Raw genomic sequence first — 15,575 nt, 5'->3', positions numbered from 1 at the left:
GGTGTGAGGGTTATATTGTACTGCAGGTGTGAGGGTTATATTGTACTGCAGGTGTGAGGGGTTATATTGTACTGCAGGTGTGAGGGTTATATTGTACTGCAGGGGTGAGGGGTTATATTGTACTGCAGGTGTGAGGGTTATATTGTACTGCAGGTGTGAGGGTTATATTGTACTGCAGGTGTGAGGGTTATATTGTACTGCAGGTGTGAGGGGTTATATTGTACTGCAGGTGTGAGGGTTATATTGTACTGCAGGTGTGAGGGGTTATATTGTACTGCAGGGGTGAGGGGTTATATTGTACTGCAGGGGTGAGGGGTTATATTGTACTGCAGGTTTGAGGGGTTATATTGTACTGCAGGTGTGAGGGGTTATATTGTACTGCAGGTGTGAGGGGTTATATTGTACTGCAGGTTTGAGGGGTTATATTGTACTGCAGGTGTGAGGGGTTATATTGTACTGCAGGTGTGAGGGGTTATATTGTACTGCAGGGGTGAGGGTTATATTGTACTGCAGGTGTGAGGGTTATATTTTACTACAGGTGTGAGGGGTTATATTGTACTGCAGGTGTGAGGGGTTATATTGTACTGCAGGTGTGAGGGGTTATATTGTACTGTAGGGGTGAGGGGTTATATTGTACTGCAGGTGTGAGGGGTTATATTGTACTGCAGGGGTGAGGGTTATATTGTACTGCAGGTTTGAGTGGTTATATTGTACTGCAGGTGTGAGGGGTTATATTGTACTGCAGGTGTGAGGGGTTATATTGTACTGCAGGTGTGAGTGGTTATATTGTACTGCAGGGGTGAGGGGTTATATTGTACTGCAGGGGTGAGGGGTTATATTGTACTGCAGGTGTGATGGGTTATATTGTACTGCAGGTGTGAGTGGTTATATTGTACTGCAGGGGTGAGGGGTTATATTGTACTGCAGGGGTGAGGGGTTATATTGTACTGCAGGTGTGATGGGTTATATTGTACTGCAGGTGTGAGGGGTTATATTGTACTGCAGGTGTGAGGGGTTATATTGTACTGCAGGTGTGAGGGGTTATATTGTACTGCAGGTGTGAGGGGTTATATTGTACTGTAGGGGTGAGGAGTTATATTGTACTGCAGGTGTGAGGGATTATATTGTACTGTAGGGGTGAGGGGTTATATTGTACTGCAGGTGTGAGGGGTTATATTGTACTGCAGATGTGAGGGTTATTTTGTACTGCAGGTGTGAGGGTTATTTTGTACTGCAGGTGTGAGGGTTATATTGTACTGCAGGGGTGAGGGGTTATATTGTACTGCAGGTGTGAGGGTTATATTGTACTGCAGGTGTGAGGGGTTATATTGTACTGCAGGGGTGAGGGGTTATATTGTACTGCAGGTGTGAGTGGTTATATTGTACTGCAGGGGTGAGGGGTTATATTGTACTGCAGGTGTGAGGGGTTATATTGTACTGCAGGTGTGAGGGGTTATATTGTACTGCAGGTGTGAGGGTTATATTGTACTGCAGGGGTGAGGGGTTATATTGTACTGCAGGTGTGAGGGGTTATATTGTACTGCAGGTGTGAGGGGTTATATTGTACTGCAGGGGTGAGGGGTTATATTGTACTGCAGGTGTGAGGGTTATATTGTACTGCAGGTGTGATGGGTTATATTGTACTGCAGGTGTGAGGGTTATATTGTACTGCAGGTGTGAGGGGTTATATTGTCATTTGTTTATTGATATGACTTGTAATGGCGGACTTGGTTCTGACCTGACCTTGATTGACACCACTTTTGTTTGTTACACTTGACATGACCTGGAGTGACAATGCTGGATGGCTTTTTAGAATGACCTAGAATACCATCGAGTGACCTTTATCCTGTGACCTTACTAGCTCACCTAGCATGACTTACAATGACCTAAGGTAATCCTACCTTGCACTGATACTGACCTAGAGTAACCCATATTGACCCCAAGTGACCTTGAATGACCTACATTGACCAATGATGATCTCAATTAATCTGAGGTCATGCAGATTAGTTAATAGATGACCTAGGTTGACCTAAATACATCTTAGATGACTTAAATTGCTGTAAAGTGACCTGAATTAACCTAAAATATCGTAGATTGACCTAAGGTCACCTAAATTGTCTTAAGATATCGACAATGGACTTTACGATGACCCCAGACTGACCCAGGACGACCCAGAGGTGACCTGGGGCAACCCCCCGTCCAGGGCACTCACCTTGGGGCACAATAGGGTAGAGGCCGATGGTTCCAGGTCCTCCCTTATTTCTCTTTCTCTTGGACTTCTTCCTCGCCTTCCTGCCTCTCCGCTGGTGGGGCAGGGATGGGAGGTGGTCGGGGGAGGTGTTCTGCACGGGGCTGGGCACCGGCGGGGTGTCGGCGCCCCTCACTTCGGGGGGGGAGGTGACGGGGACCGCGCGCTCCGTCTTATTGCTCACCACGACTGGCTCTGTGTCAGTAAGACGAGAGGGACAAGGTGTTGTTAACTCCTACCATGACATTGTTAATATCGAGTTTATATATATATATATATATATATATATATATATATATATATATATATATATATATATATATATATATATATATATATATATGTATATATATATATATATATATATATATATATATATATATATATATATATATATATATATATATATATATATTCCTATGAGTCCACGGAGAAAATTAAACAAGTGCACTTTCGTGTAATAATCACATCATCAGGGGAGACACACACACACACACACACACATATATATATATATATATATATATATATATATATATATATATATATATATATATATATATATATATATATATTATTATTATTATTATTATTATTATTATTATTATTATTATTATTTATGATCCAGACGAAGAACGCCCGATCCACTTACACACACACACACACACACACACACACACACACACACACACACACAAGAACGAACCAGATAATGATATACGGGAGTCCGACTGAAAATATGGAGACATTATACCACGCTCTGTCAAGCGAAGCAAAAAAAAAAAAAAATGAAAAAAAAAAGAAAAGAAAAAAGCGAAAAAAAAACATTTAAAAGAAAACTTCACAGATGGACGAGGACAGTACGAGATGATGAGCTCCAAAGGCGCCGTCTGCGCTGGCTGCCACACGTGTGTGTGTGTGTGAGGCAGCGGACGCGAACAGTGGTGTGGAACAGTTGGTATGAGGAGGTGAGGTAGCGCTACACCTGTCTCATGGTAACGTCTCTGTGTCTTTTAGGTAAGGTTAGGTTAGGTGCTCTCTCTCTCTCTCTCTCTCTCTCTCTCTCTCTCTCTCTCTCTCTCTCTCTCTCTCTCTCTCTCTCTATCTATCTATCTATCTATCTATCTATCTTTCTCCATCTGTCTATCTATCTCTATGTATCTCTATCTTTCTCTGTAGAGAGAGGGAGTACTTACCTACGACGAGAGAGAGAGAGAGAGAGAGAGAGAGAGAGAGAGAGAGAGAGAGAGAGAGAGAGAGAGAGAGAGAGAGGTGCCCTCCCCATCCAGCTATTATATCTCGCAGTCGTGTCCACGATGTGTGTGTGTGTGTGTGTGTGTGTGTGTGTGGTGAGAGGGTCAGGTGGTCCAGATGGCTTGAGAAGTCGACCACGTCAGCAACGCTGCCTGTCCACCTGCCGCCAGCCAACCAGCCAGCTGGTGGTCGTGATGTGCCAGCTCTCCTGAAACACGACCCTCCAACCTGATGACCTCCTGAAACACGACCCTCCATCCTGCAGACCTCCTGAAACACGACCCTCCAACCTGCAGACCTCCTGAAACACGACCCTCCAACCTGCAGACCTCCTGAAACACGACCCTCCAACCTGGAGACCACCTGAAACACGACCCTCCAACCTGAAGACCTCCTGAAACACGACCCTCCAACCTGAAGACCTCCTGAAACACGACCCTCCAACCTGAAGACCTCCTGAAACACGACCCTCCAACCTGAAGACTTCCTGAAACACGACCGTCCAACCTGAAGACTTCCTGAAACACGACCCTCCAACCTGAAGACCTCCTGAAACACGACCCTCCAACCTGAAGACCTCCTGAAACACGACCGTCCAACCTGCAGACCTCCTGAAACACGACCCTCCAACCTGACGACCTCCTGAAACACGACCCTCAACCTGATGACCTGAAACACGACCCTCCAACCTGCAGACATCCTGAAACACGACCGTCCAACCTGAAGGCCTCATGAAACACGACCCTCCAACCTGAAGACCTCCTGAAACACGACCCTCCAACCTGATGACCTCCTGAAACACGGCCACCCTTCTGAAGACCTCCTGAAACACACCTTCCCTCCTGAAGGTTTCCTAAACCACGGCCTTCTTCACCAAGGTCCTGCACCCACACAGGTGGAGACGGGAGAGCTGGCTGGTTGGCTGGCTGGCTGGCTAGCTGGCTGGCTAGCTGGCTGGTTGGCTGGCTAGCTGGCTGGTTGGCTGGCTGGCTGGCTAGCTGGCTGGCTGTATCATGATGGTGGACGATTATGATCACACTTTAGTCTCCCTTAATCTATTTATTTGGGCTTTTTTCCCCATGGGTTAAGCAAGACACTCGGATGGTTTGACGGATGCAGGGACTCGTAAACGTTGGGGGATGGTTGGGTGGTTAAAGGGAGCGGATTGAGGAGGGGGGGGAAGAGGAGAGGAGTCGTCGTCTGTATCAAGGCTCGTTTCTTGCTCTGTTGAGTAGGGGGGAAGGGAGAGAGAGAGAGAGAGAGAGAGAGAGAGAGAGAGAGAGAGAGAGAGAGAGAGAGAGAGAGGTAGGTGTGCGTGCTGGGACAGCCTGAGCTGGAGCGCTGCTTGGGGCAAGGGAGTGTCAGCAGGCCCTTGAGCACGTGGCGACAGAGTCCTGGGTCGTCCTTGTATCCTCTGTGGGGAGGGGAAATCGGAGGAGGGGAGGGGTCGTCGTGGTAATGGAGTGGCCAGTCAGGCTTGTGTGGGGGGGGAGGAGGGAGGGAGGGGCAGATGGATGGTAGTTGGGATGGTTATGGGGTCATGGGGACTGTATGGGTGGTGGTTTGTGGTGCCGGTGGTGGTGATAGAGAGGTCGTGTGTGGTGGTGGTAGAGAGGTCGTGTGTGGTGGTGGTAGAGAGGTCGTGTGTGGTGGTGTTAGAGAGGTCGTGTGTGGTGGTGGTAGAGAGGTCATGTAGTGGTGGTGGTGGTGTTAGAGAGGTCGTGTGTGGTGGTGGTAGAGAGGTCGTGTGTGGTGATGGTAGAGAGGTCGTGTGTGGTGGTGGTAGAGAGGTCGTGTGTGGTGGTGGTAGAGAGGTCGTGTGTGGTGGTGATGGTGGTGGTGGTAGAGAGGTCGTGTATGGTGGTGGTGGTGGTAGAGAGGTCGTGTGTGGTGGTGGTGGTGGTAGAGAGGACGTGTTTGTGGTGGTGATGGTGGTGGTGGTAGAGAGGTCGTGTATGGTGGTGGTGGTGGTAGAGAGGTCGTGTGTGGTGGTGGTGGTGGTGGTAGAGAGGACGTGTGTGTGGTGGTGATGGTGGTGGTGGTAGAGAGGTCGTGTGTGGTGGTGGTGGTGGTGGTAGAGAGGACGTGTTTGTGGTGGTGATGGTGGTGGTGGTGGTAGAGAGGTCGTATACCTTGCTGTGGTTAAGGAGGTCTTGTACCCCAAAGCTTGGGCTGAGTTCAAGCTTTCGGGTTGGGTCGTTGGCCACCAAGCTGCTTAGAGACTCCGCTAGCGAACCCACTGGCCAATCACACCCCAGTACGTCTGGCAGTCAGGTTAAATACTCGACCATCGTAACTCTCTTCCATGCGCACACCTCACCGTGCTCCACATGGCTGCTAGCAATGCGCTCAAGCAGTCTTGGGGTCCCGGATGATCAAGGTGTTCTATCCTGTGCTGTTTGGTTATACCGTACACTCCGCCTTGCCTGTCTTGCCCTCTCCAGGATTTGCCATGTGTGAATGTTGATAAGCCTTTCCCTCCTGCGTTACGGAGCGCACAACCTCAGTCATTTCAGCCGTTGCCATGAATCCAGGTTCCACACCACGTCAGTAGGGGGCACTAAAAGACCTGTGTGCACTTCAGTCTGTGGGTTCACCTCCCCTAAAGATGATGTTAGCACATAACAATATCCTATTCAGCGGTTCTTCATACCAACTCTTGAAGATCTGTAGGATCCACCCTAGCATGATGGTGGAAGAGGCAACAACGGCTGCGTTCGCTGAAGGCAAGATCATCGGAGTTTATTTACTCTCGAGTTCCTCCACATCTTTCCCGTCGTGAGATGGTGTCTGTATCCGTCCAGTATTGTGTACTCCTTTTTATTTCTTCAGTCTCTCCTCGTACCGGAGGGATGGGAACTTTTTCCCATGGAAAAACATGTTATATTTTTCGGAGGGACGCCAAAGAGGACTTGTTTATGTCTGTCTGTCTAATTTCTCCTTGTCTTGTACTGGTGAGATATTCGTACTCATTCGTGTGTGTCAAAAGATGATGTGAAACTGAGGCTCGTGTTCGTGTTACGACAAGGAACAGTAGAGATGCGTTTCAGGTTCTTCGGGAACTGAGCTTTTCACCGTGGGGGGTGGGGAAGGGGGGTAGTGAGGATCGCCTGATTTACTGCGAGTTTAGAAGTTGACCATCAGACTTCCAATTATTCGATTTATTCCCATTTTACGCGTCATGTGTGTGTATATCGACATGGTCCCCTTCATCAAAAGCTTTTTTAATATATATATATATATATATATATATATATATATATATATATATATATATATATATATCTATATATATATATATATATATATATATCTATATATATATATATATATATATATATATATATATATATATATATATATATATATATATATCTTAATCATTTGGGGAAAATGAAACGCGATAAGTTCCCAAGTGCACTTTCGTGTAGTAATCACATGAGCGAAATGTAAGTCAGTTGATATACAACGAAGAGACGTATCTAGGACGCCATTTGGTAAACAAGTGATTGTTTATAGTGTTGTTCTCCAGTCCCCTCTACAATGCTACCGTTATGGTCCAGTAGATGGTAGAGGCAGCAAAATCTTCCCGTCCTGAAACCATTCTTTGATTCCCTCGCGTCAGGCAGTTTACACCATCAGACTTCACTCGAAAAATCATGATGATGTGCGACGATGCTGGTCGGTTGGATTATTTACTGAGATGAATTTGCTTCCTTCCCTTTTGTGGACTGGGGAGGATGCGAGTCAAACTGACTCTCTAGGGGAGGAGACGATGATGCTGGTGGTGATGCCAGAGTCCAGACGACGACTACTACTTCTTTTTTGTATGTGTGTCGAGGATGTTTAGTTCCCGTGCACTGAATTAATTCAGAATCTTAAGTTAGGCTTAGGAGTGGAGTGGATCCTTGTCGACTGCGTTTCAAGGTTTGTGAACACTTGTACGTGATTGTTCGAGACTTGGGGGTGGAGGGGGGAACCTTTTCGTCCCATTTTTCGTGATTTATGACTTATTTTTGAGCTTGGTTCAAGATAAGTGAGACGTGAGACCTTGTTTGTCTGTCTGTCTGTCTGTCTGTCTGTCTGATTTTCCAGTTCTTGTTTAATATGTGTAAAGGCTATATGGTCCTAGTTAACTGTCTTGAAGCTGTGTAAGCCCCAAAGACTATATTTCTAGATTTATAATTTCTCTTGGAGTATTTTACGAAGTTAGTTATCCTTGGTTTTATCAAACTCTTGACACAAGATTGCTCGGGTACTTGTGGAATGTTTTGATGTTTGTGTACCTAAGTACGCCATGTTTGAAGGGTTTTGTCAGCCCCACGAAGTGTTTTGGAAGATTGTCAGCCTCAATAAACTCTGTCTCAGAGATAATGAGCCATTTTTACACGGTTTCAAGATTGGGTGAGTCCTTCTAGACTATCCTCTAAGGTTTTGTGAGCCTCTTTTATTCCATTATATTTCGAAGTGTTTGCGTCCTGGCTGACTAAACACTGAGGAGGACGCGTCTTCCCAGAGCACCTCGAAATGTGTGAGTTCTGGTGGATCACATCGAAGTCCGTGAACCACACGGTGACTGATCACACTGGCACGATCTCCAGATAACATTTTCTTTTTTAACTTTTCCCGTATTTATTCTGACTGACTATCTCTCTCTCTCTCTCTCTCTCTCTCTCTCTCTCTCTCTCTCTCTCTCTCTCTCTCTCTCTCTCTCTCAACCGCCACTCCTCTGATCTTGCCAGTTGTATAATGCTTTTTTTCTCTCAGCCGTAATTGTCCATTCGAAGTTCATTCAGGACTGTTTCCAACCACGAATCTAATCTTCTTTCGAATGTTTCTCGAGTCGCATGTTGTTTCATAGTTCCGGTAGGCAATTAAAACGTTGCAGCTTCCTCGTTGGGTATTCATATACATCTAGCGCCTTGGTCATTATATATCCTGGTATCACACTCGATCTAATGATTCTGTAGTAGATGGAAAAGACACCAGGACGAAACTACATGGTTGTCCAGCGGGGAAGGTGGGGCGCAATACCCTGACGAACGGAAGAGGATCATACTTGTAGAATCAAAACATACAAAAGAGATTAGATTAGATTTACGGTCTGAAGACAACACAGGATAGACTCTCGAGTAACCACTGAGGGAGAGAGAGAGAGAGAGAGAGAGAGAGAGAGAGAGAGAGAGAGAGAGAGAGAGAGAGAGGTGTCCATCATGTTGGATCAGAGGTGACCACGACGCGCTCGCTGGCGAGCGACACCTAGGGCAAATATCTCTTCGTACGGTACCCATCATGTAGGTGTAGTAGGTACATAAGTCTCTCTCTGTAATATTATAATGATGACCTCACGAGTATAAGAAAACTGTTTCACGTAACTACCCTGACCAATTGGCTTGGCAACCAGCGTGAATAATGTGGTTTCATGTCCCGTTGTCATGTTTTATTTACAAGCTGAAGGGCTGAAGTTGAGGTGGAGAAGTTTGGGTACCTAACTCGCTTACTTCATCGCTGTCACGGGCGAGTCTTCGCAGTTCAGTCCATGGGTAAGTTAGTGTAGGAAGTTAAGGTACAAGAAGGTTAACGGGGTCAGGTTACATCAGGTACAAGTTATGGCTCGTGTGTGTTTATCATATGTCTGATATGATGGTCAGTCGTGGTTTATTCATTGCCTGAGAGAGATAAAAGTAACTTCAGTCTGGGCAGTTACGCCTTTCGGATTATAACTTCCAAGGTTAGGATTTTTAAAGTTTGGTTAAGTTAGTTGGATTAGGTCAAGTTAGGTTAGGAAATTTTGGTTTAGATTATGTGAGTCAAGTTCGGTTTGGAAAGTGAAATTCAGTGTGGCAAATTGTGTTAGGCTGGGTGAATCAGGTTAGGTTTGGGTTTATATTCATAAATCAGCCATGTTGGTTGATAAGTCAAGCCAGGTTTGGTAAGAAAGGTTAGGGTAAACTACTGAAAAATGGCATTAGTTTAGGTAAATTAGAATTAGTTAGGGAAGCTGTAGGAAAGGAAAAATTTGGGCTAGTAACTGAAAGCGCTACAATTGTGTGGGTCTGGCTGCAAAAAGAGCTAGGCTGAGTAAGCACCGCGCAAGGTGTCTTCCAACCTCACACACTGAGTCAGGTCAATAAGAAGAAGAAGTAGGGTTGGTTGGTTGCTTGGTTAGTTTATTTAGTTGGTTGGTTGGTTGGTTAAGTGGGCTTTAGGCTTATCAACAGCCAGGGACGTCAACGTCAAAAGCTACGAATATCCACAACCGAAAAGAAAAAATTCCTCTTTTGAACCTTTCCTTTAGATGTTAAGGTTGAAGATGGTGGTCCTGGAGACCTCATACACACTCACTATGTCTATGGCTCTTGAGAACAAGAAAGGCTACCTTTAAAATAAGGTCGTTCTCAATGTCTTTAAGTTTCCTTTCCTTTCATTTTTTCATTCTTTTTTTTTTTCTTGACTATCTTCGAGGTACGAGGCTGCGCCATCACCGAACGATATCGAGTACCTTGTTTATAAATCGTGTGGAGTATCATCACTTTATCAAATACTTACTTCATTATTGATTCATTCTCAGTCATCATCATGTGTATATATATATATATATATATATATATATATATATATATATATATATATATATATATATATATTTTTTTTTTTTTTTTTTTTTTTTTTCGCTGTCTCCCGCGTTTGCGAGGTAGCACAAGGAAACAGACGAAAGAAATGGCCCAACCCACCCCCATACACATGTATATACATACGTCCACACACGCAAATATACATACCTACACAGCTTTCCATGGTTTACCCCAGACGCTTCACATGCCCTGATTCAATCCACTGACAGCACGTCAACCCCGGTATACCACATCGATCCAATTCACTCTATTCCTTGCCCTCCTGCATGTTCAGGCCCCGATCACACAAAATCTTTTTCACTCCATATTTCCACCTCCAATTTGGTCTCCCACTTCTCCTCGTTCCCTCCACCTCCGACACATATATCCTCTTGGTCAATCTTTCCTCACTCATTCTCTCCATGTGCCCAAACCATTTCAAAACACTCTCTCAACCACGCTCTTTTTATTTCCACACATCTCTCTTACCCTTACGTTACTTACTCGATCAAACCACCTCACACCACACATTGTCCTCAAACATCTCATTTCCAGCACATCCATCCTCCTGCGCACAACTCTATCCATAGCCCACGCCTCGCAACCATACAACATTGTTGGAACCACTATTCCTTCAAACATACCCATTTTTGCTTTCCGAGATAATGTTCTCGACTTCCACACATTCTTCAAGGCTCCCAGGATTTTCGCCCCCTCCCCCACCCTATGATCCACTTCCGCTTCCATGGTTCCATCCGCTGCCAGATCCACTCCCAGATATCTAAAACACTTTACTTCCTCCAGTTTTTCTCCATTCAAACTTACCTCCCAATTGACTTGACCCTCAACCCTACTGTACCTAATAACCTTGCTCTTATTCACATTTACTCTTAACTTTCTTCTTTCACACACTTTACCAAACTCAGTCACCAGCTTCTGCAGTTTCTCACATGAATCAGCCACCAGCGCTGTATCATCAGCGAAAAACAAATGACTCACTTCCCAAGCTCTCTCATCCCCAACAGACTTCATACTAGGCCCTCTTTCCAAAACTCTTGCATTCACCTCCCTAACAACCCCATCCATAAACAAATTAAACAACCATGGAGACATCACACACCCCTGCCGCAAACCTACATTCACTGAGAACCAATCACTTTCTCTCTTCCTACACGTACATATATATATATATATATATATATATATATATATATATATATATATATATATATATATATATATATATATATATATATATATATATATATATATCGTATGTTTAGCCTAATGTGTCCAAGGCATGATACGTTCTGGGGGGGTGGGAACTCCGGCCGGAAATGTACGTGGTGATCGCGTAGATTTGATTCGTGGCGAATGGAAGAGAACATCTCTATTCCTTATACTCAAGTAGTGGAATACGAAAAGAAATCGTGTCTTTCGTGTTTCGTGTGCGAGTTTGTTCGTAAGGAGGGGGGCGGGATGTAGGTAGGTTGGCATCCTTGTAGGAGGAGGGGTTTGGGTAGTCTTGTAGGAGGAGGGGTTTGGGTAGTCTTGTAGGAGGAGGGGTTTGGGTAGTCTTGTAGGCGGAGGGGTTTGGGTAGTCTTGTAGGAGGAGGGGTTTGGGTAGTCTTGTAGGCGGAGGGGTTTGGGTAGTCTTGTAGGAGGAGGGGTTTGGGTAGTCTTGTAGGAGGAGGGGTTTGGGTAGTCTTGTAGGAGGAGTGGTTTGGGTAGTCTTGTAGGAGGAGGGGTTTGGGTAGTCTTGTAGGAGGAGGGGTTTGGGTAGTCTTGTAGGAGGAGGGGTTTGGGTAGTCTTGTAGGCGGGTTAGCAGCCTAGTGTTGTCTGCCAGCGTGTAGGGTTGGAAGTTAAGTGGTGTCCAATTCATTGCAAGATTAATTCCCAGAGAAGGTGCGTCGTGGCTCTCTCTACCGTACGTTCGTGGACATCGGAACAGATTGAATTTTGAAAGATAGCTAGATAGATATATAAGTAGCTAGATAGATAGGTATATAGCTAGATAGATGTATAAGTAGCTAGATAGATAGGTATATAGCTAGATGGATGTATAAGTAGCTAGATAGATAGGTATATAGCTAGATAGATGTATAAGTAGCTAGATAGATAGGTATATAGCTAGATGGATGTATAAGTAGCTAGATAGATAGGTATATAGCTAGGTAGATAGATATATAAGTAGCTAGATAAATAGGTATATAGCTAGATAGATTAGATATATAAGTAGCTAGATAGATAGGTATATAGCTAGCTAGATAGATATATAAGTAGCTAGATAGATAGGTATATAGCTAGATAGATTAGATATATAAGTAGCTAGATAGATAGGTATATAGCTAGATAGCTTAGATATATAAGTAGCTAGATAGATAGGTATATAGCTGGATAGATAGATATATAAGTAGCTAGATAGATAGGTATATAGCTAGATAGATTAGATATATAAGTAGCGAGATAGATAGGTATATAGCTAGATAGCTTAGATATATAAGTAGATAGATAGATAGGTATATAGCTAGATAGATAGATATATAAGTAGCTAGATAGAAAGGTATATAGCTAGATAGATTAGATATATAAGTAGCTAGATAGATAGGTATATAGCTAGATAGATAGATATATAAGTAGCTAGATAGAAAGGTATATAGCTAGATAGATTAGATATATAAGTAGCTAGATAGATGGGTATATAGCTAGATAGATTAGATATATAAGTAGCTAGATAGATAGGTATATAGCTAGATAGATAGATATATAAGTAGCTAGATAGATAGGTATATAGCTAGGTAGATAGATATATAAGTAGCTAGATACATAGATATATAGCTAGATAGATTAGATATATAAGTAGCTAGATACATAGATATATAACTAGATAGAAAAGATATATAAGTAGCTAGATAGATAGGTATATAGCTAGCTAGATAGATATATAAGTAGCTAGATATATATATATATATATATATATATATATATATATATATATATATATATATATATATATATATATATATATATATATATAAGTAGCTAGATAGATAGGTATTTAGCTAGCTAGATAGATATATAAGTAGCTAGATAGATAGGTATATGGCTAGCTAGATAGATATATAAGTAGCTAGATAGATAGGTATATAGCTAGCTAGATAGATATATAAGTAGCTAAAAATAGGTATATAGCTAGCTAGATAGATATATAAGTAGCTAAATAGATAGGTATATAGCTAGCTAGATAGATATATAAGTAGCTAGATAGATAGGTATATAGCTAGATAGATTAGATATATAAGTAGCTAGATAGATAGGTATATAGCTAGCTAGATAAATATATAAGTAGCTAGATAGATAGGTATATTGCTAGCTAGATAGATATATAAGTAGCTAGATAGATAGGTTTATAGCTAGCTAGATAGATATATAAGTAGCTAGATAGATAGGTATGTAACTAGGTAGATAGATATATAAGTAGCTAGATAGATAGGTTTATAGCTAGCTAGATAGATATATAAGTAGCTAGATAGATAGGTATGTAACTAGGTAGATAGATATATAAGTAGCTAGATAGATTGGTATATAAAAACAAGTTTATCCCACCAGCTTGCCAGAGCTTCAAGACAAACAAAACATTTGTGTTCTATGAAAAGACGTGACCTGCTGCTTATAATCGTGTGTTTATTACTGATCATTGAACTATAAACCTTGATATTAAGTATTTCTCTCAGTATCTATACTTCATTTCTTCGGTCGTGACGACACTGTATAATCTGCAGTGTGTGTGTGTGTAATGGTTGAAGTGAGAGAACATTATTGATCCCGTGTTTACCATATTGTGTTCCAGCAACACTTCCAGCCCGACCATGATGGTGAAGCTAGTGTTGTGAGGGAGGACCCTCGCTTGGGAACAGCGGGATTCGAACCCCAAGGTGTGGACGCGGCGCACGAATTTACGCTTCCAAGAAACAGTGGGGGAGGAGGGAGGAGGAGGAGGATTGGATCGTAAAGAAAACGGTGGTGGATATACTCACCTTGAGTCTCTTCCTCATCTGACCTTGTCGTAGTACGTGATTCGTTATGTGGATATGTGTGTGTGTGTGTGTGTGTATTTGTGTTGGAATATGAGCTGTGTGGTTGCTGGCTCTCTCTCTCTCTCTCTCTCTCTCTCTCTCTCTCTCTCTCTCTCTCTCTCTCTCTCTCTCTCTCTCTCTCTCTCTTTCTGTTGTGGTTGGAGGAGGAGGAGGAGGCCACCCGTGCGTGAAGGTCGAAAATTGAATCATAATTTCCCAATAATATCTAATGACAATGGAAGGAAGTTTGAAGACAATGGTTTACGATTTTAAAAACACACTAATTTATCCGACCATTACAGAAGCCACAGTAAGTCGATGGATAGCATTTAGCTTGTCTGTTACCTGGTTGCATCGCGTGGTTAGGAAAGGCCTAAAATGTGTGTGTGTGTGTGTGTGTGTGTGTGTGTGTGTGTGTTGAACGGAATAAAGTAAAAATTTATGAATAGTATTATTTTTATTTTTTTTTGTGTCGAGTGAACACAACGAAGCTTTGAGTGTGTGTTGGTGAACGTCGAACTTAACACAACTGTGAATACTAACCCTGATCTTGGTTGTGCTTACACACACACACACACACACACACACACACACACACACACACACACACACATATTATTCATGTGTCTATAATGTAACGAAAAAAAATCATATATATATATATATATATATATATATATATATATATATATATATATATATATATATATATATATATATTTGATTTTCCAAAAGAAGGAACAGAGAAGGGGGCCAGGTGAGGATATTCCCTCAGAGGCCCAGTCCTCTGTTTTTAACGCTACCTTGCTAACGCGGGAAATGGCGAATAGTTTGAAAGAAAGAATATATATATATATATATATATATATATATATATATATATATATATATATATATATATATATATATATATATATATATATATATTACCAACCTTCCTTTGTGTAGCAATAATGTGGATTGAAATACACATCCTGAAGTATCTCATACGTTCAGACGTATGATTCATACGTCTATATTCAATACGTCTTATTCGTGTGTGTGTGTGTGGGGGGGGGGGGTTGATGTAGATTGGACTGAAATTCTTCTCTTGTGTGTAAATGAACTGGTATGACGACGTAACTGGCCAGCGGTACAGTATTTCTGCAGTGGTGCTTACACTGTTATGACCAGGTCGGTACACCATATTGTTAGTAAGGTAACATTTCTACCTTATTGTTAGTAAGGTAACATTTCTACCTTATTGTTAGTAAGGTAACATTTCTACCTTATTGTTAGTAAGGTAACATTTCTACCTTATTGTTAGTAAGGTAACATTTCTACCTTATTGTTAGTAAGGTAACATTTCTACCTTATTGTTAGTAAGGTAACATTTCTACCTT

At 42.5% G+C, this 15,575-nt stretch overlaps 1 protein-coding gene across 2 annotated transcripts in view; it reads right to left on the bottom strand.

Moving 5' to 3' along the window:
- The window catches only part of LOC139756400 (protein Wnt-4-like), a 652,581-nt gene that overhangs the window by 62,617 nt on the left and 574,389 nt on the right, over positions 1–15,575 (bottom strand). For both annotated transcript variants that reach the window (XM_071675820.1, XM_071675828.1), the window contains one exon: positions 2,213–2,443. In XM_071675820.1, the coding sequence (XP_071531921.1) occupies positions 2,213–2,443 (231 nt within the window). The remainder of the gene's footprint in view (positions 1–2,212; positions 2,444–15,575) is intronic.

This window comes from Panulirus ornatus, chromosome 2 (genome assembly GCF_036320965.1).
Source record: "Panulirus ornatus isolate Po-2019 chromosome 2, ASM3632096v1, whole genome shotgun sequence".
NCBI lineage: Eukaryota > Metazoa > Arthropoda > Malacostraca > Decapoda > Palinuridae > Panulirus > Panulirus ornatus.
This window is presented reverse-complemented; position numbering and strand designations above follow the sequence as displayed.